At 35.8% G+C, this 23,070-nt stretch overlaps 1 protein-coding gene across 2 annotated transcripts in view; it reads left to right on the top strand.

The window, feature by feature from the left end:
* The window catches only part of TTN (titin), a 279,196-nt gene that overhangs the window by 108,570 nt on the left and 147,556 nt on the right, over positions 1-23,070 (top strand). For both annotated transcript variants that reach the window (XM_077154303.1, XM_077154302.1), the window contains 35 exons: positions 1,131-1,202; positions 2,113-2,160; positions 3,000-3,404; positions 3,871-3,933; positions 4,344-4,418; positions 4,575-4,652; positions 5,317-5,403; positions 5,637-5,717; positions 6,637-6,720; positions 7,374-7,457; positions 9,588-9,671; positions 9,918-10,004; positions 10,150-10,230; positions 10,401-10,484; positions 10,722-10,823; positions 12,535-12,642; positions 14,831-14,911; positions 15,108-15,182; positions 15,386-15,469; positions 15,644-15,727; positions 16,005-16,073; positions 16,293-16,376; positions 17,096-17,176; positions 17,453-17,671; positions 18,647-18,724; positions 18,930-19,004; positions 19,253-19,345; positions 20,201-20,278; positions 20,472-20,738; positions 20,933-21,016; positions 21,186-21,263; positions 21,769-21,852; positions 22,122-22,205; positions 22,426-22,509; positions 22,704-22,982. In XM_077154303.1, coding sequence (XP_077010418.1) covers positions 1,131-1,202; positions 2,113-2,160; positions 3,000-3,404; positions 3,871-3,933; positions 4,344-4,418; positions 4,575-4,652; positions 5,317-5,403; positions 5,637-5,717; positions 6,637-6,720; positions 7,374-7,457; positions 9,588-9,671; positions 9,918-10,004; positions 10,150-10,230; positions 10,401-10,484; positions 10,722-10,823; positions 12,535-12,642; positions 14,831-14,911; positions 15,108-15,182; positions 15,386-15,469; positions 15,644-15,727; positions 16,005-16,073; positions 16,293-16,376; positions 17,096-17,176; positions 17,453-17,671; positions 18,647-18,724; positions 18,930-19,004; positions 19,253-19,345; positions 20,201-20,278; positions 20,472-20,738; positions 20,933-21,016; positions 21,186-21,263; positions 21,769-21,852; positions 22,122-22,205; positions 22,426-22,509; positions 22,704-22,982 — 3,684 coding nt within the window. The remainder of the gene's footprint in view (positions 1-1,130; positions 1,203-2,112; positions 2,161-2,999; positions 3,405-3,870; positions 3,934-4,343; positions 4,419-4,574; positions 4,653-5,316; positions 5,404-5,636; positions 5,718-6,636; positions 6,721-7,373; positions 7,458-9,587; positions 9,672-9,917; positions 10,005-10,149; positions 10,231-10,400; positions 10,485-10,721; positions 10,824-12,534; positions 12,643-14,830; positions 14,912-15,107; positions 15,183-15,385; positions 15,470-15,643; positions 15,728-16,004; positions 16,074-16,292; positions 16,377-17,095; positions 17,177-17,452; positions 17,672-18,646; positions 18,725-18,929; positions 19,005-19,252; positions 19,346-20,200; positions 20,279-20,471; positions 20,739-20,932; positions 21,017-21,185; positions 21,264-21,768; positions 21,853-22,121; positions 22,206-22,425; positions 22,510-22,703; positions 22,983-23,070) is intronic.

Genomic DNA, 23,070 nt, shown 5'->3' with positions numbered 1-23,070 from the left:
AAGAAAATATGATTTAGAATACCTTTGATATCTCTGATTTCTTTTAGTAGCTAAGGCATAAGCTCACCAACAAGGAGCGCTTAAATGTGCCAAGGATAGTAGAAGTTGCCTCTCTCAAATTTTCAGTATGTGTATTGAACTATTTGAGCCCCAAAACTGCTCAACTAAATCAGTCAACAGATTGCCTAGAACTTTCTAGATTTCTGGGAAGTACAGAAGTCTTTCAGAATTTTCCCAATATGGTCAGTAAGAAAATTCTTCCTGTCAAAGTCATGTTTTCCAATAGCCAAGCCACTATTCCTGAAGCAGTTTGTCCCCTTGTATCCACTACAATTGTCAAAAGCTTAAGCTATTTTTCAGCTGCTCTCAGGGGATATTCAATTTAAACAAACAAACAAAATGTTTGGTTCTGTGACTAATACAATCTTGGTAACAAAGAACAGCATCTTTATAATGTCTATAGGCATAGTTAGATATATTCCATCTACTTCTGACAGCAGGAAAGAACAAGAACCCAAAACCAGAAATTATATTTACATTTACATTTTTGTTGTCAGCAATAATAATTTCTCTTAAGGAATGATTTATCCTTGGAGTGCTAGGGTCAACATGAATAAGTTTGAGTAATCACTGTTAAACTTGAGAAATTAACTCATTTCAGAAATTAAAAGACAGTGTTATTTATTCGTGAGTCCTTGGGGCCATCACCCAGGCAGTCTCATTTATTAACATCAGCAACCACAAAGGAACTCCCACAATATATCATAGAAAGGACTTTCCTAATCCACTCACTATTCATCCTTTCTCCACTTTATAGTGTTCGTACCTGAGTGGAACAAAGATGAAAAGTGCACCTTTTCTATTTATCGCTTAGATTCCTTCTGCATGTTTTGAATACTCTTACAGCACAGAAAATCAGTGACGATGGAAGATCACAGTACATAGCCTCTCTACCTCCAGAAAACATTTTTTTGGCATTCTAGTCCAAAATCTTTCTGGAGTAGGTATCTTGCCATAACACTGCAGTCTCATCTTACCGTTAAAACATATGAAAAAGCAAAATATTTCAATAACATGCCTAGATTCCTTAATATGTTTTTGTTTCTTATCTCTGATATCTACTTTTTTAGTGTCCAAAAAGGCTGTGAAGAAAGATACCAAAAAAGTTGTGAAGCCTAAAGAAGTGGCACCACCACCTGAAGGTAATATCATTATTTAAAAATCAGTTTTAATGCTTTTCACTTGGCTAAAAAAAATTTTTTTTTAATCCTAAATAGTGGAGGGTAGTAAAGAGTCTGAAGTTATGAAATGTTTCCTTCCCCTTCATTCACTCTCTCATCTTTTACTCAATCCTCACTCTCAACTTTCTTTTTTTCCCCCCCTTTTATCTCTCCTGTCCTCCTGCTCCTCTGTCTGCCCACCGCCCCCAGCAGCAACCTCGGAGACTTGTAGTTGTCTCAGAATTGTGATTTAAAGAAGGCATTGGTCTTTGTCCAAAGCCTGGTCTTGATTGAGAAGTTTAAGGATTGACATTAATTCTGAGGCTGTTGCAACTCATCTTAGGATCCTTCCTGATGCACCTGGAAGGCTTTTAGGAAGAAGATGGGATAGCTAAATTTGGACAGATAGTTTTCCCCAGTTGACTTAAGAGCAGAGTACAGCCACCCTCCTAAAAGGAGGCGAATACAGGAGCTCAAGGCACCATTCACTCACTCAGTTTTCTTCTGACTGGTCATTTGTGAAACATTATGAGATGAGAGAAAGATGTAAAATCATGGATATTTTATGAGCTTTATCATTCATAACTAAGAAAACTTGAACATGCATTTTTTTAGCATTAGACATATTGAATATTCTCTTCATCTTTCACGTTAATTTCAATTATTTTAAAGCAACTAAACTAGAATCAAATTTCAAGGTATTTCACCTTATGGTTAACATGGCTTTGTATAGCACTTTTAATGAGCTAAATTTTGGTGATACTTGGTAAGGAGGGTGCATTTATAGTTTCATAGATCACCCAAATGACTAATGATGATGCTTGGGATTGGTAAACTTTAAACAATGCATAATCTAAAAATAAACATGCATTTTATGTTTTTAAATTTCCAGAGATTCCCAAGAAGCCCCTACGTCCTATATCCTTAACTCCAGCAAAAGGTAAATGAAAAGAAATTATTAAATTTTATTCCATTTATTCCTAACATTTGCATTTCTGCAATTTATTCTTATTTTTAATATAGTCAGCTTCCAGTTTTTATCAAGTTATAGAGTCTCCACTGCTATATTAAAATTAGCTTTGGAAATGATGGCGCACTACTCCTATCCCAGGAAAGGAAGCCCAGGTCGATTTGTTTGCTGCCTCGGTATGATAGATGCAGAGAATGAAGGCTAGAAAGGGCGGGGCCAACTCCTATTTTTTAATTGTAGTCAACACAAATATTAAGGTTAACATAAATAATTGTAGTCTTAAAGGTTTTAAAAGTTTTTATAATTTGTTATATGAATTATTACTTTATTACACCATTTAAAATATTTACTAAATTGAATAGAAAGTCATATTCAATAGTCTAAAATGTAAGTTAATAATTATAAATGTGTTTGAAAGAATAATTGGAACTTTAAACCAAGGTTAATTACAGAAACTATAAGTTCCATAGGTTTATCACAAATTAAAATATTCCATGGGAAGAAGTGAAGGTTTTTGCAAACTGGACCTCCCCTAGAACAATGGAAGATGTGTTCATTTGAAAATATTTAATGAATGCCATTTTGTTTAAACTGGAAAAATTCTCAAATCAAAAGTAGAATGCATCTTGATATTCTTCTTTGTGTTCTACCATCAACAGATTTTAAATAGAACCAACACGCAGAAAAACCATCCAATTGTCAATATGATACTGAGATCTGAGACACTGATGTTGTTGGACTCCATCAACAACATTAGTTGTTTAGTGAAATAATTGCATGGATGTAACTCATATGCTAATTTTTTTAAGCTCCTGAAATCATCGATGTATCCTCCAAGGCAGAAGAAGTAAAAATACTGACCATAACCAGAAAGAAAGAGGTTCAGAAAGAAACAGAAGCCGTGTATGAGCGAAAGCAAGCAGTCTACGAGGAGAAGCAGGTTTACGTAGAGTCCATGGAGGAACCTTACGAAGAGCTGGAAGTGGAGCCGTACGCAGCGCCGTTCGAGGAGCCTTATTATGAAGAACCGGACGAAGACTATGAAGAGACCAAGACAGAGGCTAAAAGGGAAGTTCACGAGGAATGGGAAGAAGATTTTGAGGAAGGACAAGAATACTATGAAAGGGAGGAAGGCTACGACGAAGGGGAGGAAGAGTGGGAGGAGACTTACCGGGAGAAAGAAGTAATTCAAGTTCAAAAGGAGGTTTATGAAGGTATATGCAAACAAAAAACTGGGTAACATTTTTCCGCTTTCCTCATTTCTGGTCAGTTCGTTATAGACCCAATGCCATCAACCTTATTTGGAATGGATATGAAATAGATGAAATTATTGATCTAGTTTTTAGTCGTTTAGAAATCTTCAAAAACCTAACCTTCACAATAATCGTTTTCCCTCAGATTTACTTTTATGCGTTCATATTATAGATGGAATAATTTAATCCTAAATTCCAAGTGCTATTTTATAATGCAGAAGTTCAAGTTTTATTTTTGCCGCCTTGTTGTATCTCTGCTTGGTCCCAATTCCAAATCCTACACTAGAAATCATGTTAGCTGTTCTGATCCCAAATGCGGTACCTAACGTAGTTAGATATTTTTCTTAACTTATATCATTTGGGACTAATACAAACTATCAAAACGTAACCTATTTAAACCCCTTTCTTACTTCTGTTTTTATTAAAGAACCACGTGAGCGAAAAATTCCAGCAAAAGTTCCTGAAAAGAAAGAAGCACCACCTCCTAAAGGTATGTAATTGGAATTATTTAAGTAGAACAGAGCATCAACATCATTACTATGGCTTGTTTGGCAGAGATGTACAAATCACCAGCTCAATCTAATAGGCACAACTTCTTCTCTAAGCTTTACTGTATCAATGATTTTTTTCTTAAGAATTTCTATCTCATTTATTTCTCGCAAAAATTAAAAAGATGATAAAAAAGACCATTATGGAAAATTTAAAATAAAATAGAACCAAAATATTTTAAGCACAGAAATTTGTTCCTAAAATTCAAACTTGTCTCTCTCAAAAAATGTGTGTATTTGTATATGTGTGTGTGTATATATATAAACACGCACAAAATATACACATATATGAAAATAGTAGTATTTTAATAGAAATTCTAAAAGTACTGCAATTTCTTTAAAATGCTTGCAGTTGTTAAGAAGCCAGTAGTTGAAAAAATTGAAAAAACTCGAAGAATGGAGGAAGAAAAAGTTCAAGTCACCAAAGGTATCATTTAAGACATTTCTCTTGCCATGTGCACAAGTAATCTGTTTACGGATCTATATTGAATTAACATGTTAATTATTTATATAGTCATGGAACTTAGTATTTTAAAAAAGGTTTTGCAAAACAATACAAATATATTTGTACGTATTTTTTAAGTACCTGAAGTTTCAAAGAAGATTGTTCCACAAAAACCTTCCCGGACTCCGGTACAGGAAGAAGTTATTGAAGTGAAAGGTACACAGCTTTGTCTTTCAGCTACGAGTTTAAACAATTTTATTTATGTATGTGCATACATATGTTATAATTCACACATCTGAAGCCACTGAAAAAACATAAGCATGCATATATAGCGTATGCATACATATGTTGTAATTCACACATCTGAAGCCACTGAAAAAAGACTTTTTTATGTCAAATGCATTTTATGTTGAGTTGCACATATATAAACATGTACATATGTATAACTAAAGTGAACATTATCTTTGCTTCTATTTTTGCTTAAGAATTACAGATTTTTTTCTACTTAAGGAAAATTTCATGTTTAACGAGTAGTCTTCTAACGTTACTATGCCATGCATTCCACTGCATATAATATCTCCCATCCTCTCTTTATACGAGTAGACCCTAACCGATTTGAAAAAAACACCACATTGTGTGTGAAGAAGTTGTGTCTATTCGATTTCCATTTAAAACTGTTTAATAAAGGCTGCATGAATTGCTTATTCCTGTTTTCAAGAAAACAAAACATTTGTTTTCTTGTCAATACCAAATTTGTTCTTAAGCTATCATAGTAACCCATTGTTCTGTGTCTAATGGCTTAATTATAATGTACTGTCCATTTGATCTGATGTCTTGTCCTAGAAAAAATAAATACTAATGAGAAATGCTCTCTTTAAAGTACCGGCTGTACATACTAAGAAGACGCTCATTTCAGAAGAAAAGATGTTCTTTGCTTCTCACACAGAGGAGGAGGTGTCAGTTACAGGTATAAGACAGAGTGGATGTTGAGTCCTCAAATGGAAGGACTTGAGATGGATTTCTATCCCTGTTCTTCTTGTCTAACGTGTGATTATGTGGGCATTTCTGTCCCCTTGTAATTCTCTGTCATCTTTCATTGCATATTTGTGTCTTTTTTATTTTTATTTCAATATTCGTTATAAATTAAATTACCACCCACAACATGTCATACCGGTCATTAAAATGTACGTTTTTTCAAAGTCCCTGAGGTACAAAAGAGAACTGTTACTGAAGAAAAAGTGCACGTCGCTGTCTCCAAAAAGATTGAACCTCCACCTAAAGGTAGTAGTGATTCATTCCAAGCTTTAAATCTTTTAGGTATTGCTATAAATTCCTGAGTAGACATCTGAATATATTAATATTAAAGAATAGTCTTAGTCACACAGTCACCAGATCTCTAGTTCCATGAGCAATGGACTTTTGTGGGGGGTGGCTAGACCATGACGAAGGCACAAGAGAGATGGATGAAAATCAATCCACTCTCTCTGCCCTGCCTCAGGGAGTTTATAATCTAGTGATCAGTTATTTGGACATGAAATAGGCAGAAGCCATCGTTCCTAGCTCACCAGCACCAATTGGTCAGTCTTCAGGATTGTTGTCAGCTAGTGGTTTAACACAGCCACTATTAAAAATTAAATCACATAAACGTACCACTAAATAAATTATATTTAAAACAACGTACTAAATACTCAAAACTCATTACTTCCCCTCTCTCTGCAGTTTGCTATTACCTATGTTTCTGAGGTTTTAGCATCTATTGGGTCTGTATGATGCAAACACTGCACAATGGTGGGCGACTGCAGAGCTCTTCCCAGCTCCAAGACAGTGTCATGTCACTGGTGGCCAGGGTGGGAATATTTCACTACCACGGAACTCAACAAGCAAAACGGGACCCTACTGCTCATGCCCAGCCCCCACCCCCTACCATCAGTTTTTTTAAACATATAAGACACAAAGATATTTATTTAAAGTCTTATACAGTTGTCTGATGCAGTCATCTAAAAATTATCTTCAAAGCATTTTCTAATTAGCCTTTGGTCCATCTTACCTTAACCTTATTCCTAAAACGTAACTGTCTTGTGTTCAACTGGTATAAAAGGGGGATGTCTGCTCTTTTTTTTAATTCTAAATCTTGCAACGACATGCCCTGTTGTCAGATATGCAGTTTCTCAACAGTGGCACTTTTTTTTTTTTTTTTAAGTCCCTGAGCCACCTAAGAAAGAAATCACAGAAGAAGTGGTCCCCGTTCCTGTTCCTAGAAAGGTGGAGCCCCCAGCAGCCAAAGGTAGAATAATATTTTTTTTTTATTTTTATTTTTTTTTTTTAGGGAGGAAGGGAAGGAAAGACAGAGAGAAGGAAGGAAGGAAGGAAGAAAGGGAAACATCTTTAAACATTTTCTTGTTTTATTGTATTTTGTTTGTTTGTTTGTTTTTTACATGGGCTGGGGCCGGGAATCGAACCGAGGTGCTCCGGCATGGCAGGCAAGCACTTTGCCCGCTGAGCCACCGCGGCCCGCCCTAGAATAATATTTTTAAAGGAAGAAAAAATTCTCTAAGTGTCTGTCTTTCTTTTTGTGTCTTTTTCTATGAGATCTGTGAATTAATGAAATGTCATCTGTGAACCATTTGTATTATGTTAACTTTCTATGTCTGTTAAGTTCTTTAGTTTGTGGTACAGTGCTATACAAGCATTAGTAACATTTTTAGACTCCAGACCAAGCTGGTTGGATCTTTGTGTGCTTCGTGTGATTTATGTGATGTCTATATGATGTTGATATATGTGGTATGCAGTTCTTTCTCAAGTGGAGCATATTAAACGACCAAATGCCTACTTCCTAATCTTTCTCTTTTACTGAAGATTTATGATTTAGTGTAATCTTGAATGTCTCAGAAGGTAACTAGAATTGTCAACATTATTTCAACATTGGTATCTTTAAAGTGCCGGAGGTTCCCAAGAAGCCTGTGCCTGAAGAGAAAAAGCCCGTCCCTGTACCCAAGAAGGAACCTGTTGCTCCTCCCAAAGGTACTTTAGAACTGATGCAGAGATGCTCCAAAAGTGGAAATGCCAGTTTTTTTTGCTTCCTTCGCTCTTCACATGCACTGTTGTATCTTTCTATTTGGTCTTTCTATTTGGTCTCTTTTACGTGTTCCTTGTATTTTTAATACATTGTTTGCATGGTTCAGGTACCTACTCCTGACACATACTCATTATTCTATTTAACATACCTAAGGCACCACCAGAAAGTGCTATTAAACAAATAGCTATCTTATTTTTAATATCTTCCCCTTTTTAGATAAAGAAGATATATCTGTGAGACACATATATCCCATAGACATATTTCTGAGGAAAACTCTTTTGCCACTCTTATGTGTATCCTTTCTTCCTAGTAAAAGCACTCTAATGAGTTATGAAGTTATGATGAGATGGAGGCATGCAGTCACAACTGAAGTGTGGCAGAATTGAGTGTTTGCTAGATAAAATTGTACACAGTGCTGTTAGCAGCTTCCACCCTTCCTGAATCTCAATAATGGTGAATCATGAATGGTTGAAAAATGCAGATTTTTGACATTTAACTTTACCGTGGTTCTTGAGACATTAATTGAGCATCAGTATTAACCATAAAATGTTGAAATTGTCTAATTAGCCAATCAGGGTGCCTTTCATATAAATATGTTTGGATTCAAATGTGCTGCTGAGATATATTGCTAATCTCTTGCTTTTGGGGGAAAGTCGGGGCAGGGGGGAGGATCTTGCTATGATTATTTCCTTAGAAATGCAACCCTGCCCAGTGTAGCAAGAAACTCTCTAGTAGCAAAATTAGCACAATTATAAGAGATTCTTAAGCCCTAGTCTTCTGGGAAATTAGACACTATTTATTGCAGTGAAGCTCCGAACTACACACATCTGGTCAGTCACAGGGAGATTCAGCAAGAATTTGGCATCATCCCCATTTAAGAGGAATCAGGCTTACTGAAATTATGCATTTTAATAGTGTTCCCTTTTGCCTGACTTCCTAATATTCCTATTTTCTTCCTAAATCAAATATGCTGCTCAAACTCCTGGCACTTTTAGAATTCTGGGTCTTTTTTTCTTTATTGCCAAAATGAAATAAAACCTTTTCTGATAATTTAATCATTAAAATGCAAAGGTCATATGTACTAAAATCAGTACTAATACTAGAAGCCACATGATCACTCCTAAAGGAGAACAGAGGTGTTTCTCATTTATCCATAAACAATGAACAATGAACTAAACTAATATGTATATATGCATAAACATGTGCATATAAATAACGTAACACATACACATAAATGTGTACTATACACAAACACTAGTGTAGGGGTATGGGGTTCATGAAAGCTGTTGATATCTTATTTAAAATGGGAACAATTATTGCCAATAATGCATGCCGTTACAATTCACCTTCCAATTAAAAATTCAGCATCATCAACATTTGGAATATATACATTAAACCCTAATTGTAAGCCTTTTTGAGTCACAGACCCTGTGGAAACCATGGGGCCTCTTAGAATAAAACACATGTACGCACACTCACAACATTTTGCATGCAGAATTCCCCAAAGCTGTCGAAACATGGTTATTAGATCAAAAGACCTACTCTAGAATAATAGTGTTTTCTGAGTTTTGCATATATTACAGGCATATGAAAAAACTCAGAAGAGAAATGGAAAAATATTAGTAAGCTATATAGGCACCGTTATTCTAGATACAACTAGTCTAAAGACTAAGAAGTCTTAAAATTAAAGTTAAACCTATAGTCCCTTTTGGTCTGCATTTCTGAATGCAGAACATAGAGATTTTTCTATGTACTGTGTCCACACTATACAGTGTGTGTGATCTGATCACTGACTAATTTCTGGTTCTCAAAAGCATACCAGTCTGTAAAGAAAGGATGAATCCTGTGCACATCCTTCTGTATACATACTCGCGTTTTTAACTGTCTCTTGATACTTTTGTAATATTATTTTGCACTTTGCAAGAATTCTGTCAGCTTAATTTTCTGTGTTATTTTGCTAAAGCACAGAAAACCTATAATAACATTAGCAAACTATATAAATATTTATATGTATGCATATGTCCATTCATAAAAGTGACATATGCTGGAACTAACATTGTTTTAAAAAATTTAAGTCCCAGAGGTGCCAAAGAAACCTGTCCCTGAAGAAAGGATTCCTGTTCCTGTTGTGAAGAAAAAGGAAGTTCCACCAGCTAAAGGTATGATGACTTTCTTAGTAAAGAAGGCCTTTTTTATGTCTTGAGTACAAGCATATTTTGTGTTGTCTGTTAACTGAGTTAGTTTAATTCAGAATGAATGTGTTCTGATGGGAGTGAGAATTCAATAGGGTATTGGCCCACTTGTCTGCTTTCTTACAAAAAACAAACAAACAAACAAACCAAAAAACAGCATACCAGCTAATTGGAAAATATAAAGTTCATTCTGAAAATTAATGTCTTTTCAAGTTCCTGAAGTACAGAAGCGGGTTGTCACCGAAGAGAAAATAACCATTGTGACTCAAAGAGAGGAATCTCCACCTCCACCACCAGCAGGTACTTAATCCCAGCTTTAGGAAAGAATCTTGCCCTTCCTTCAAGCTTCTTTAATTGCATGTCTTCTTTAATGGGCCTGCCAGCTGTATGTTGCTCATTTACTTTGACTTTTTGAGAATTTAAAAATCAAATACTATCCTTTAAGTGCCAGAAATACCTAAAAAGAAAGTTCCTGAAGAAAAGAGACCTGTTCCTCGGAAAGAAGAAGAAGCCCCACCACCAAAAGGTATCGAGTCTCCATCTTTCCAAGAACCATCTTTATAATACAGCGTTCTAAGGCATACGATGGTTTGTGTTAGTTTAGTGATATGCATGCATTATGAGGGTATGTCTGTGCTTGGGATTGGGCTTCTTGAAGTAACACTGAAGTTCTAAAAGTGGTTAATGTTTCTAAAGTGCCAGCTCTGCCTAAGAAACCTGTCCCAGAGGAGAAAGTCCCTGTGCCAGTTCCTGTGGCTAAGAAAGCTCCCCCTCCCCGAGGTAGGAATTATCTCAGGCCCCTGAAGTCTGGCTTTATCTGTCTGGCTTCTTCTCTAACTCACCCTCTGTCTTGCTTCTGATAGAACTTTTGTATGTGTGTACCAGTGAGATGTTCTGTAACTCGTTTTCCCCCTTTTGCTAAAGTGACGTCCTGTGCAAGTTTTCCCTAAGCTCTAAGGAAAGAGAATTGTTAAAATTCATGATTTTCCAACTTCAAATTTTAATGCTTTCTTAAAGCTGAAGTTTCTAAGAAAACTGTTGTGGAAGAAAAGCGATTTGTTGCTGAAGAAAAACTATCAGTCGCAGTTCCTCAAACAGTAGAAGTTGTGCGACATGAAGGTACATAATGGAAATGAAAGTTGAAATAGCTTTTTGTCTTTTTCCTCAAAGTCTTTACTTCTTTCCAAATGTGATTGTTATCTTAAAAGTTGTCCTTATTAGGTATCTCCCTCTTATTTTGGTATTAAAATGTGTCTCCCTATTCATATTTTAAAACTTTATGTGTGAGAGACTAAAGCAAAAAATGTTTATATGTACAGAATTTATATTTTGACTAGTGCATTTCCTAATATAACTTATGTGGATAGTTTAATTGAATATCATAAGTACATGGAACCTTGAGTAGGGCATGAGATTTTATAGGTTTGTCCAGAATGATAGCCTGATAAATCCCAGAGTGATTTGAACAGTGAATAAAAAAGTATTAGCAAAGTTCCCTTGGGAAAATGGTGAGAAAGAGGGAAAATTCAACTTTCCCATGTGGACAATTCCTGATATTCTCACAAGCAGTGTGGAAAACCAAAGCAATAGGCTGAACCCTCAGTCTTGGAGTTTGTTCATATGAAATTTATCCCAACAAAGGATAGACTAAGCCTACTGAAAATTAGGCCTAAGCATCGCCCCTCAAGAGAAACTCTTTTGTTGTTCAGATGTGACTTCTTTCTCTTAGCCAACATGACAAACAAACTCACTGCCCTCCCCCTCCCTACGTGAGACATGACTCCCAGGGATATAAACCTTCCTGGCAACATGGGACAGAAATCCTAGAATGAGCTGGGACTCAGCATCAAGGGATTGCTTAAAGTTTCTCCACCAAAAGGGGGAAGAGAGAAATGAGACAAAATGAAGTTCAATGGCTGAGAGATTTCAGAGTCAAGAGGTTATCCTGGAGGTTATTCTTATGCATTATATAGATATCCCCTTTTTAGTTAAGATATTTTGGAGAGGCTGGAGGGAAGTACCTGAAAATGTAGAGGTGTGTTCCAGTAGCCATGTTTCTTGAAGATGATTGGATAACGATATAAGTTTTGCAATGTGACTGTGTGATTGTGAAAACCTTGTGTCTGATGCTCCTTTTATTTATGGTATGGACGGATGAGTAACACATATGGATTAAAAATAAGTAGATAATGGGGGAACAAATGTTGAAATAAATTTAGTAGATTGAAATGCTAGTGATCAATAAAAGGGAGTGGTAAGGGGTATAGAAAAAAATAGGGGAAACAAAAGCTAAAATATATTGGGTAGATGGAAATATTAGCAGTCAGTGAGAGGGAGGGGTAAAGGGTATGGTATGTATGAGTTTTTTTCTTTTTTCACTTTATTTCTTTTTCTGAATTGATGCAAATGTTCTAAGAAATGATCATTGTGAAGATATAGTGAGTTTTTGATTATATAGCAAGAATGGAATGATCATATAGTAAGAATGTTTGTGTTTGTAAATTGTTATGTTTAAAAAAAAATGTGTCTTCCTATTATAACCTTGTGGGGCTGAGGCTTTTGTGTCTACCTTGGCCCTGAATCATTCTCGTAAGTAAAATCAGGTGCTGAAATGTGGTCATTTTGACAATGGCCATGCTTGGACATAATTTGAATATCCTTCTCAGTCTGGGACTATGCCATCTCCACATCTTAAATCAGCTCCTTCTTACTTATAGTGAGAAGTACTGTGAAAACTTGCCCTAATCAGTTAGAAGAACCTTTACACGTTTGTACTGAACACATGGCTATTATCAGTATTTGAATTTAAATTAAATCTTATCTTTTAAAGTAACAGCAAAGGAAGAATGGAGTTATGCAGAAGAAGAAAGAGTATCTGTTTCAGTTTATAGAGAAGAGGAGAGAGAGGAGGAGGAAGCAGAGGTCACAGAATATGAAGGTAAATAAAACAGATAAGCCAGAGATGGTCTGGACTCTTGATGAGACATTTCCTTTTACAGCTGGTTTATCAGATCATTAAAATATGACACAAATTCGCTGAGCTTCTGTGGGCCTCAGTAGATGTATCTTTTGATCAAAACACAAATTTCAGAGTGTTACAAGTAAATGTATCAATGTATTTCCTATCCTTCCCCTCTTACTTGGCTACATGGGAAAGAAAAAAAGGCTTTCAATAATCATCATCTGTGGATAAGTAACCAGAGAAGGTATCTATCCATACATATATATACTTTTATTAGACAAGATGTGGCTATTAGCATGGTGGAAAGATATAAGCTTCACTTTTTTAATCACTTTAGATTTAGTCTAAATCATGGGTAGCATAAAATAATTTTTTAACACATTTTCATCTTACCACAATCCACATACAGAAATACATTTTGTATGCACATGCATACATGCACACAACTGAAATAAAAGTTTTATGAAACAGCATTTATCCTTATGATGTGTGAAACACTGATGTTTTCTCTTCTGGCTAAACTATACATACATCCAAAAGAACTTTCCTAAGAAAGTCCTAATGTAGCTCCATCCTTGGGTGCTTCTTTGCCTAATAAAAGCTGATTTTTTTCACCCCTTTCTTCACCTGGGAAAAAAAAGACCTTGAGAAATCCAAGATGTGAAGTCTTAATGGAGTGGCTTGGAATAGAGAAGGATGGGACATGACTCCCATTATAAAATAATGCAAGTCACAACCCATTAAAATGATGGCACAACTCACTATTATGTCATGACTCCCATTTTGAAAAACACCAGCATAAACTATGTAAAATGAACTAGAAATTATATCAGATTACAACCAAAATCAAGGCCATGTTTGCAAGTCTGAGGCATGAAGCCCTAAACACATAGGACTTTCCTCTATTTCATGTACAGAGAACACAATTATGTAATATCTTTGGTCAGAGTGGCGTATTATTCAGATGTACTCGTACCTGTAATTAGCATTACAGGTTCGCTGTGGTTTCTTAAGTGTTGAATAACATACTTGGTTTCAGTGTCGGGATACTTTTTTAATGAAATAAGGCATCACCAGGCTAACAGCTAAAATTCAACATTCTGGCTAAACTATACATACATCCAGCAGAACTTTCCTAAGAAAGTCCTAATGTAGCTCCATCCTTGGGTGCTTCTTTGCCTAATAAAAGCTGATTTTTTTCACCCCTTCTTCACTTGGGAAAGAAAAGACCTTGAGAAATCCAAGATGTGAAGTCTTAATGGAATGGCTTGGAATAGAAAAGGATGGGACATGACTCCCAAGAAAAAGCCCACTAGTTCTGTTGTGCTTCCTGGGAGAGGCCTTGATATTGGCATAAGTCAGGAATCTGATGGATTTGGAGGGGGCACCATCAACTTCTAGAAAGGCTTAGAAAACCGAACATAACATGTATACAGGACAATTCTCTTCACACAAATCGTATTCCAATTTTTGAGAGCATATATTATCAATTTATCCCAATACTTAAAGAGAAGGTTTCTACATTTTTGTTAAGTATGAAAGATTAATATAAAAGATGGGTGGCCTATTAATTTTACTTCCAGTATAAAGACCAGTTGTATTTTTGACTGGGTGTTTCTATTCTGTCATTAATTTTATACACAAAGGTTCAAAGCTCACGTAGAATCTTGCCTCTTCTTCCATACCTGCCTTCACTGGGGGGAAAAATGCTTCTTTCCAAGTTTTCTATAGGTTTTCCCTATAAAATATAGATGTCTTCTTTCTTAGAATTCTATTTGATTCTCTCAGGTATGTTTCTGCCCCTCAATGTTCAAATCTAGTATTTTGTTATTTTTTTTATACTTATTTCCAAATTGTGTTGTGAATTTAACCCCTAGAATTGCTTTTAGTTCTCTACTTGCCCTGTTCTTCCTGTGAATATAGGTGTTATCTTTGTGATACATTAAAAAATTAAATTTATGGAAAATATTTTCCATACTCCTTATCAAAGGATATACTTTAAAAAGTTTTTGTTTGGGTAGTTTAAACAGGAGCCATCCGGAATTTGGCAAGTGTTAAAATTTGCTATTTAATTTTAATTACTCTTTGAAAAAATAAATTATAGCTACAATTAAGCAATAAAAACACCTACAATTTTCCTCCTTTAAAATTGATGTCTTTAAAGTGATGGAAGAGCCTGAAGAATATGTTGCGGAAGAAGAGGTGCACTTTATTTCTGAGGAAATAGAAGTTGAACCAGTTGAAGGTATAGCGATGCTTAAATTAATTTTAGCTTTGTGTGCATTTGTTTATATTATCCCATCCTTTATGTTCTCTTATAGTTGACATATTGTCTGTATTGCAAATGTTGATAAATAGCATGTCTAAATTAAAAGATTCCTTCCATTTTATAAAAAAACAGTCTGGACATTTCTACATATATATTTTATAATCTTTTCAAGTGCCTGAGAAACCTCGCAAGATTGTAACAAAACCGAAATTGCCTGCTAAAATAGAGGAGCCTCCTGCAGCTAAAGGTACAATTTTCTTTAAAAGATATGCAATACCATTTGTCTTAATAAATATAACAATACCTTTAGCTTGCATAACTAAGCCTTTATAAGCACTTGCTGAGAGTCCTTGATGTTTGTGTGTCCCAATGTGATCTTTTCAAAAAGTGATTTCCGTGCCCCAAAGCTTGTAATGCAAACTAATGTTCGTAAACCTAATCTTTCTAAAGTTCCTGAAGCACCTAAGAAAATTGTGCCAGAAAAGAAAATTCCTGCTGCAGTTCCTAAAAAGGAAAAGATGCCACCAGCTAAAGGTATATCACAATTTATTTTATTCTTGAATAATGCCTGACTTTTTATCTTTATGTGCTATATTCTTCTAGTTTTTATAACATTGACAAGAAAATAAATGTGTCCGTGTTTAGTTTTGTTTGTTTGTTTGTTTGTTTTTATTGGATGTTTGATGGTGTTACTTGGTCTATTTTAAGTGCCAGAAGAGCCAGAGAAGCCAGTTCCAGAAAAAAGGGCTCCTCCAAAAGTGGTTAAGGTAGAAGAACCTCCCCCAGCCAAAGGTAAATGAAACCCCCTCCTCTGAAATTAAGAATATATGTCTTGTCCTCTCTTGCTGCTGTCCTTTGGGCCTCACCTTTCATTTGTAGATTAGGGTGTATATTGGTGGCAGCGGTGTTCATATCGCCTTGTCTTGGGTGGAGTATTGCTTGCTGTGACATTTATTACATGTACCTGGTAAAATTGCTATATGCTAAAATCACAGCGCTTTCTGGCTAATAAACTTTAAAATTCTACTTTAAGTAGTACAACTCCCTAATCATGAAATTATCTTTTAAGTGACTGAGAGGCACATGCAAATTACCCAGGAAGAAAAAGTTCAGGTTGCTGTCACGAAAAAAGCAAGAGGTATGCCAGCCCTTCCCGTGCACAGCATGTTACACTTGCCCTAGACTCTTTGCCAAATACACTGGTTACATTTGGGTTTGTGTTATGCTGCCGTGGTGGTTGTTTCATGCTTGAAATCATGAAAATGTCAAGTCTTTCATGTTTTGGTTACCCTTCTATGAGTGCCTTTTCGTGGTTCGAAGAGGGAATCAATTCTTAAAGTAAAATCTATCTTTCAAGTGCCAGCGGAACCTAAGAAAGCTGTCCCGGAAGAGAGAGTTCCAAAACTTAAACCTAGGAAAGAGGAGGAGCCACCGGCTAAAGGTATATCAAGTCTTTACAAAATCAAATTGAGACTTATCTAGTGGAATGGGAATCACTGGAGAAAATTATTTAAATATATAGTATAAAGTAGTATACGCATGCTATTTCGAATCTCTTCAAAACTAAACATTACTGATCCCAGAAAGTACACTTTCTGTCCCTCTTTTTTCCCTAGAAACATGTGACACTCCCCCAAACATGTGTAGACAGTCTATCTTAAAAATTATTTGTCTTCTAATACATCGTTATTTGTCTGCGTACTAAACTTGTTTACCTAAATGCTTGTTTTATGTGGCAGTCTTTCACGAAATTTTTTAAATCATGAACTTTCTACATTGTGCCAGTAGAGCTTGTAAAAAATACCTTAGAATGACGGCGAAGAAACTACTTCTGTAACACAAACTTCTGTCTAATGCTTTTATTTAGTTTGATGGTCATTGTTTGTGTCTAGATGTTTTTTTAAAATTCTTTTGTAAATGCTTCTTGATCTTCTAAAGTTATTCAATGTCTTCGAAGCGTCAAATAGCTTAGAAAAAAATGTATTCACATGTATATTGGGTCATGTTCATTTCCCAGTCTATTTATCTTGCCATTTAAGAGAAAAGTTTAAATGGCACTGTCACAGGTGTCCTTGTCCTTGGATTATTTGAGCAAAAACTTTCCAAATACACATGTTTTCAGACTCTTGCAATTCACTTCTCATAATTACTCTTTTAAAGTGACCGAAATCAGAAAAAGAGCTGTTAAAGAAGAAAAAGTATCCATTGAAATTCCTAAAAGAGAACCTCTTCCCGCTAAAGGTATATTTGTACCTAGTTTAAAAAAACAAAACGAAGCATGACACTACCTGGCTGTTTGCCTGCTGGTTCCCATCTTGACTCCTATAGTTCGGTGGCTTTCTGTCAACTAAAGGCAAGAACCCTAACGTTTGAAATCACAATTGCACCAGCAGAGACAGGCAGGGTTTCCCCTAACCAGTGCATGAGACGGGCCCCCGACTACCATTAGCGCTCCTCGTCACTTCCCTCCCCAAACGGGCACCAGTAAAATGCTGCCTGTTGTCAATACTATTCCAGAAGAAGTAACCGTAACAGAAGAGAAAGAATGGGCTTACACCCACGAAGAAGAAACTGTTTCAGTGCAGCGGGCGGAGGAGTATGACGAATACGAAGACTATGATTATGGAGAATACGAGGAATATGAGCCCACGGAAGAGTACGATCAGTACGAAGAATACGAGGAGCGTGAGTTCGAACGTTATGAAGAATATAAAGAGCGTAAAGAATATATCACAGGTATGAGTGAAACAGCAAACCTCAGACTACATTAAATGTGTGTACATTCCAGTAGAAAAGGGCAAAAATTCCGACGCCCAAAGAAATCTGGAAGTGTCTTTGCTTCATTTGGCAAATTCTGAAAAGTTTTTTTTTCCTTGGATAACTTCTAGAAGCAGATTGTTGTAAATCTTTGGGTTATTGTTAGACTTTGGTTCTGGGAATAAGCTGTTTCTTCCTCCCACCCCCCATTCTTTTTTGCTATGACAGAATAGCAAATGTCCCTAAATTTCTTTCTCAAAAAGGCAAGGAGTCTGTCTTTAAATGTCCATGATCATTCTGGCATATGATCAAAAATTTCTGAACATCTGTTTTTCTGAAGCTTGTTATCACTGAGCACGATAAACTACTGAAAAAATTATATGACACTCAGAGTTCCCACCATCAAAACCTGAAAAAGCCTGCTTCAAAAGTAAGAGCAGGCAAGAAGGCTTAGACAAGCCGTTGAGTTTTATCTAATAAAGATCAAATTTGTAGGTACAGAGTTTGTGTTCCAAAGAATTTATTTTGCTCAAAGTTATTATTGGAATTTTAAAATCAATATTATTTCATTCAATTTCTGAAGGTTCATAGCCAAATGCATGAAACAGCCCATGTACTTTTACAGGTAGTGTTAAAACCCATATTATTCATAGAGGAGTTTTTTTTTTTTTCAAATTTGTCTATTGAAAGTGAGATAAGAATTTTAATATGTGACAAAGAGGTGCCATTACTTAGTTGAGGTAAATAGCGAAGCAGAAAGAGCAGGGGGGCTCATTTAGGTCTTTTACGCTCTCTTCCACTTGGCCCTCCGATTCTCACACACCTCTGGGGTGTATGGTTATATATTGTAGATAAAAGAAACAATATTTGAATTCTTTGGTTCCATTTAAGAAATAACATTTCTGATTTGTGTTCAAAATTCTAACATTAAATACCTTGTTTGTACTTTTAAAGAACCTGAGAAGCCTGTGCCAGTAAAGCCTGTCCAAGAAGAACCAGTTCCCATAAAACCAAAGGCCCCACCAGTTAAAGGTAGAGTGAAAAACGACATTATCCCTTGTGAGAAACCTGTGTTTCCTACGTCTGTCCTGCTGTAAATACACGTCCAAGCGGCAGTGGACAAATTGTGTGTGTGTGGGGATATTTAGGTTACATATCATGTTTCTTAACTTTGTTCTTACTGCTCTTGAGAAATTGGGTTCAGCTTTTAAAATTTCTTAATATTGGTATTTTAAAGTGCTGAAGAAAGCTGTCCCCGAGGAAAAAGTACCAGTGCCCATTCCTAAGAAACTCAAACCTCCACCGCCCAAAGGTACATTATAGAGTAATAACTACCACAAAAAAAATCCTTGTTAGTTATGTTCTGTGACCATGTCTTACTACTTTGTCTGATGTTCTTTGTTTTTACTAAATGGATCATTTTGGTCCTGATTCTTACATTTCGCAGTTTTTCATGTATTTAGATGACACTGTATTCTGTTATTTTTTTTTATTTATGTGGTTGTTTTTTAATTTTATTTATGTGGTTTTAATGCTCTTTAATAATTAATATCTTTAAAGTGCCTGAAGAATCAAAGAAAGTTGTTGAAGAAAAAATACATATTTCAATTACCAAACGTGAGAAAGAGAAAGTGACTGAACCACCTGCTAAAGGTATAATCATTTCCTTCATGGAGTATGATCCTTTATAATGCTTCTTTTTAAAGTAATGCAGCTATGTTTTGTCTTATTTTGTTGTTTGTATCTTTTAAATTATTTGTTAGGAGGGTGTTGGATGTAAAAGTCTGTAAATAAAACGTGTTAGTGTCATCTTTAAAAGAAATGCCGTTTCAAGAATCCATTCACAGCCTCTTCTTCAGTGGCTGTGTCCAGTTGCATGGCTACAATATACATAAAATAGAATGTATGTTTGGGTTAAAAATTAGCGAACATTTGGCATATTCTGATTTACCTAAGCTAATTTAATAATATGACAATATTCACCACAGTTCGATAACTGGGTATTCATTCTGAAATCATTTTGAAAATTAAAAAAAAAAACTAACTCACTGTCTAGTCTTTTTTTTTTCCTGCTTTATGTTAAATATGAAGTAAATTCCTTGCAATTTTAGGGAGTGTGCATATGTAGTGTGTGTGTGTGTGTGTGTGTGTGTGTGTGTGTACCTACATATATATATATACATATATAAGTAAATTTAGAAATAAATTTAGCTTTCCAGAAAAGGATGCTTTTCAGATTTTCTGAACACTAGGCATCATTTCATATTTGGACTCTGCTGTCTCAGTCTGACTTAGGGTACTTCTGCATGTTTTTATGCCTATAAGATTTAGAATCCTTTTCATTGGAAATATAGTCTTAAAGAGAAACAATCACACACATTAGAGGAACGATCTATCACATTAGAGACAGCTGCAAAACAATTCTGTCTGCTGAAAGTAATGACAAAGCAAGTCCTGTCTGGGGGACCTGTTCTGATGATGAAATGTCCTTACATTTAATGTTTCAAGTGCCCATGAAGCCTAAGAGGGTTGTCCCAGAAGAAAAAGTACCTGTCCCTAAAAAGGAAGTGGCAGCACCTGTTAGAGGTACCTAACACCATTCGTTTCAGTTTATTCATGTTCTTTGGTGTTAAGTTCATGTTCAGTCCTATATGTGAAGTTCTTTTGTGGGGAGGGTGAAGCCTATTCTTTCTTCTGTTACAAATGGGCCTGTTTCCTAAAGTTTCTTAATTTTCTTGAGTAATTGGAAAATGTCCAACTAAAGATGATATCTTTCAAGTACCAGAGGTGCCCAAAAGACGAGAAGTAGAAGAGGTCACCTTTGAGGAGGAAGTTGTAGCTGAAGTAGAGGAGTACATTCATGAAGAAGAAGAGTACGTTCATGAAGAAGAGTATGTTCATGAAGAAGAGTCTCCTCATGAAGAAGAGTACATTCATGAAGAAGAGTACGTTCATGAAGAAGAGTACGTTCATGAAGAAGAGTACATTCATGAAGAAGAGGAACTCGTAACTGAGGAAGAAGTGGTCCCAGTGGTACCAGTCAAAGGTAGGTTACGACTCCTGCAAAAGCTGTTTTTATGTGGTCAGATTCTGGGGTTTGTTATCATTTCAATGCCAATCACCCTTTCAGCTTGTTTTAGAAGCAGACATTTTTAGATGTTGGATTATGATTTCTGTGGGTGCTTTTTCATGTTTTGCACTTTTTGTGCTGTATTTCCAAAATTCTTAATATCTTTAAAGTGCCTGAGGAACCAAAGAAACCTCTTCCAGAAAAGAAGAAACCTGTTCCTGTTCCTAAAAAGAAGGAAGCCCCACCAGCAAAAGGTACATTGATTTCCCCACCATTCCATATGATGGGTGAACAGAAAAGTTAATCTGCGTATAAATAGTTAGCTATCTTCTGGGTACAAATCTTTTGGCCTTGCTAGCTGTTCTTTATGTGGGTATGTTATTAACCATGGTTAAAGTTTAATAATAAACAATATCTTTAAAGTGCCTGAAATTCCTAAGAAACCAGAAGAGAAAGTTCCTGTGCCCATTCCTAAAAAAGAGAAGGCTCCACCAGCCAAAGGTACATCTCCTTTTAATCCATCTGTGGAGCCATGTATAATTTGTCCATGTACTAATTACTTGGAAAGCCACATCAGTCTTTTCCCCCTGACAATATTAATATTTATGCCAAGACAAGGACCACCCAACTGGTCACACGAGCATTTTACCTGAAATTCATCTCTGAATTTTGCCATCAAAGCATGCTTATAAAGATGTTGGGCCCTTCCTCTTTAGTGGAAAGTTCTTAGAGTAAAGTAAATTCTTACCGGCATATCAAAACAGGACAAAATCATCATTTACCAGACGTTGTGTGTTGTCTTTATCACCAGTCTATGTTTTTTTCAGTGTTATTGTTTTTTTTAAATTTTGTGGAATTCCTGGCCTTGTTTTTTGTGGCTGCTATTATTTTCAGTATTAAAGTAAAATTGTTAGAATGTCTGTGATGCTTCATTTAAGATCTTAAATTACTAGAGTTTTAGCTGTGGGTGAAAAATGTGACACTAACTGATCTGATATCTTTAAAGTTCCTGAAGTACCCAAGAAGCCTGTACCAGAAGAGAAGGTGCCAGTACCTGTTCCTAAAAAGGTGGAAGCTCCACCTGCCAAAGGTACTTGAACATGCTATCATGCAAGAATTTTTTTAATTTCTGATTTGCATATGAATTAAAATCAATTGATTTGATTTTGGGCTCTTAAGAGAGGCAATTCTTTAATATAATTCTTTTGAAAAACAAAAGATTTTATTTTAAAAATAAAAAAACTTCTTGGAATACCTCAGTCATACATGTATTACTTTGTCTTAATATTTTTGAGACTATGCTTGGACCAGCAATTTTAATGTTGTATGAAAAATTTTCTCTTAATCATTTCTTTAAAGTGCCAGAGGTCCCAAAGAAGCCTGTGCCTGAGAAGAAGGTGCCAGTTCCTGCTCCTAAGAAAGTAGAAGCTCCACCTGCTAAAGGTACATTATTTCATCATTTAAAGTACATGGGGGAAATCCTCACATTCATATATTTTCATATACAGATTTACCCATAATATTACAGTTTTAAAACTGTTTGCTTTCTTAGAAATAAATGTCAGATATTTTGTGATTCATATGTTATATCTATTGCTTTGAGAAAGTATTCTTAAAGAGTTCTAAAAGAATACATTCTTAAGGAGAAATAATATCTTTAAAGTGCCAGAGGTGCCTAAGAAGCTCATCCCCAAACAGAAGGAACCAATACCTGTTCCCAAAAAAGTGGAAGCTCCACCAGCCAAAGGTACATCAGTGTCTAACCAAGCTAGGGCAAAAAAGGAAGACTACCTGGTATTATACAGCCTCACAATTTACAACTAACGCTTGATGACATTTGGTGCTTTATGATCATAGAATATTTGCTTTTCATGTTGTCTCATTGTTCTGCATATTGTGTAGATAAGTGATGTTCATGTGATTGAATCAATATCTTTAAAGTGCCAAAGAAACGTGAGCCAGTTCCAGTTCCTGTGGCTCTACCTCAGGAAGAGGAAGTTCTGTTTGAAGAAGAAATTGCTCCTGAAGAGGAAGTTCCACCTGAGGAAGAGGAAGTTCTTCCTGAGGAAGAGGAATTTGTGCCTGAGGAAGAGGAATTTGTGCCTGAGGAAGAGGAAGCTCCTCCTGAGGAAGAAGAATTTGTGCCTGAGGAGGAAGAAGTACTTGAAGAAGAGGAAGTTCTTCCAGAAATTAAGCCCAAGGTTCCAGTACCTGTACCAGGTATAGCATCTCTTCTTAAAGTCATCAAGACCTCTTTTTTGTTAAATTCTGCCTTTCTATCTTCTTGTTGAGCATCCCAGTTTTATTA

Source organism: Tamandua tetradactyla, chromosome 3 (genome assembly GCF_023851605.1).
Source record: "Tamandua tetradactyla isolate mTamTet1 chromosome 3, mTamTet1.pri, whole genome shotgun sequence".
Classification (NCBI taxonomy): domain Eukaryota; kingdom Metazoa; phylum Chordata; class Mammalia; order Pilosa; family Myrmecophagidae; genus Tamandua; species Tamandua tetradactyla.
Note: the sequence above shows the minus strand (reverse complement) of the source record. Positions and strands in the feature narration are given on the sequence as shown.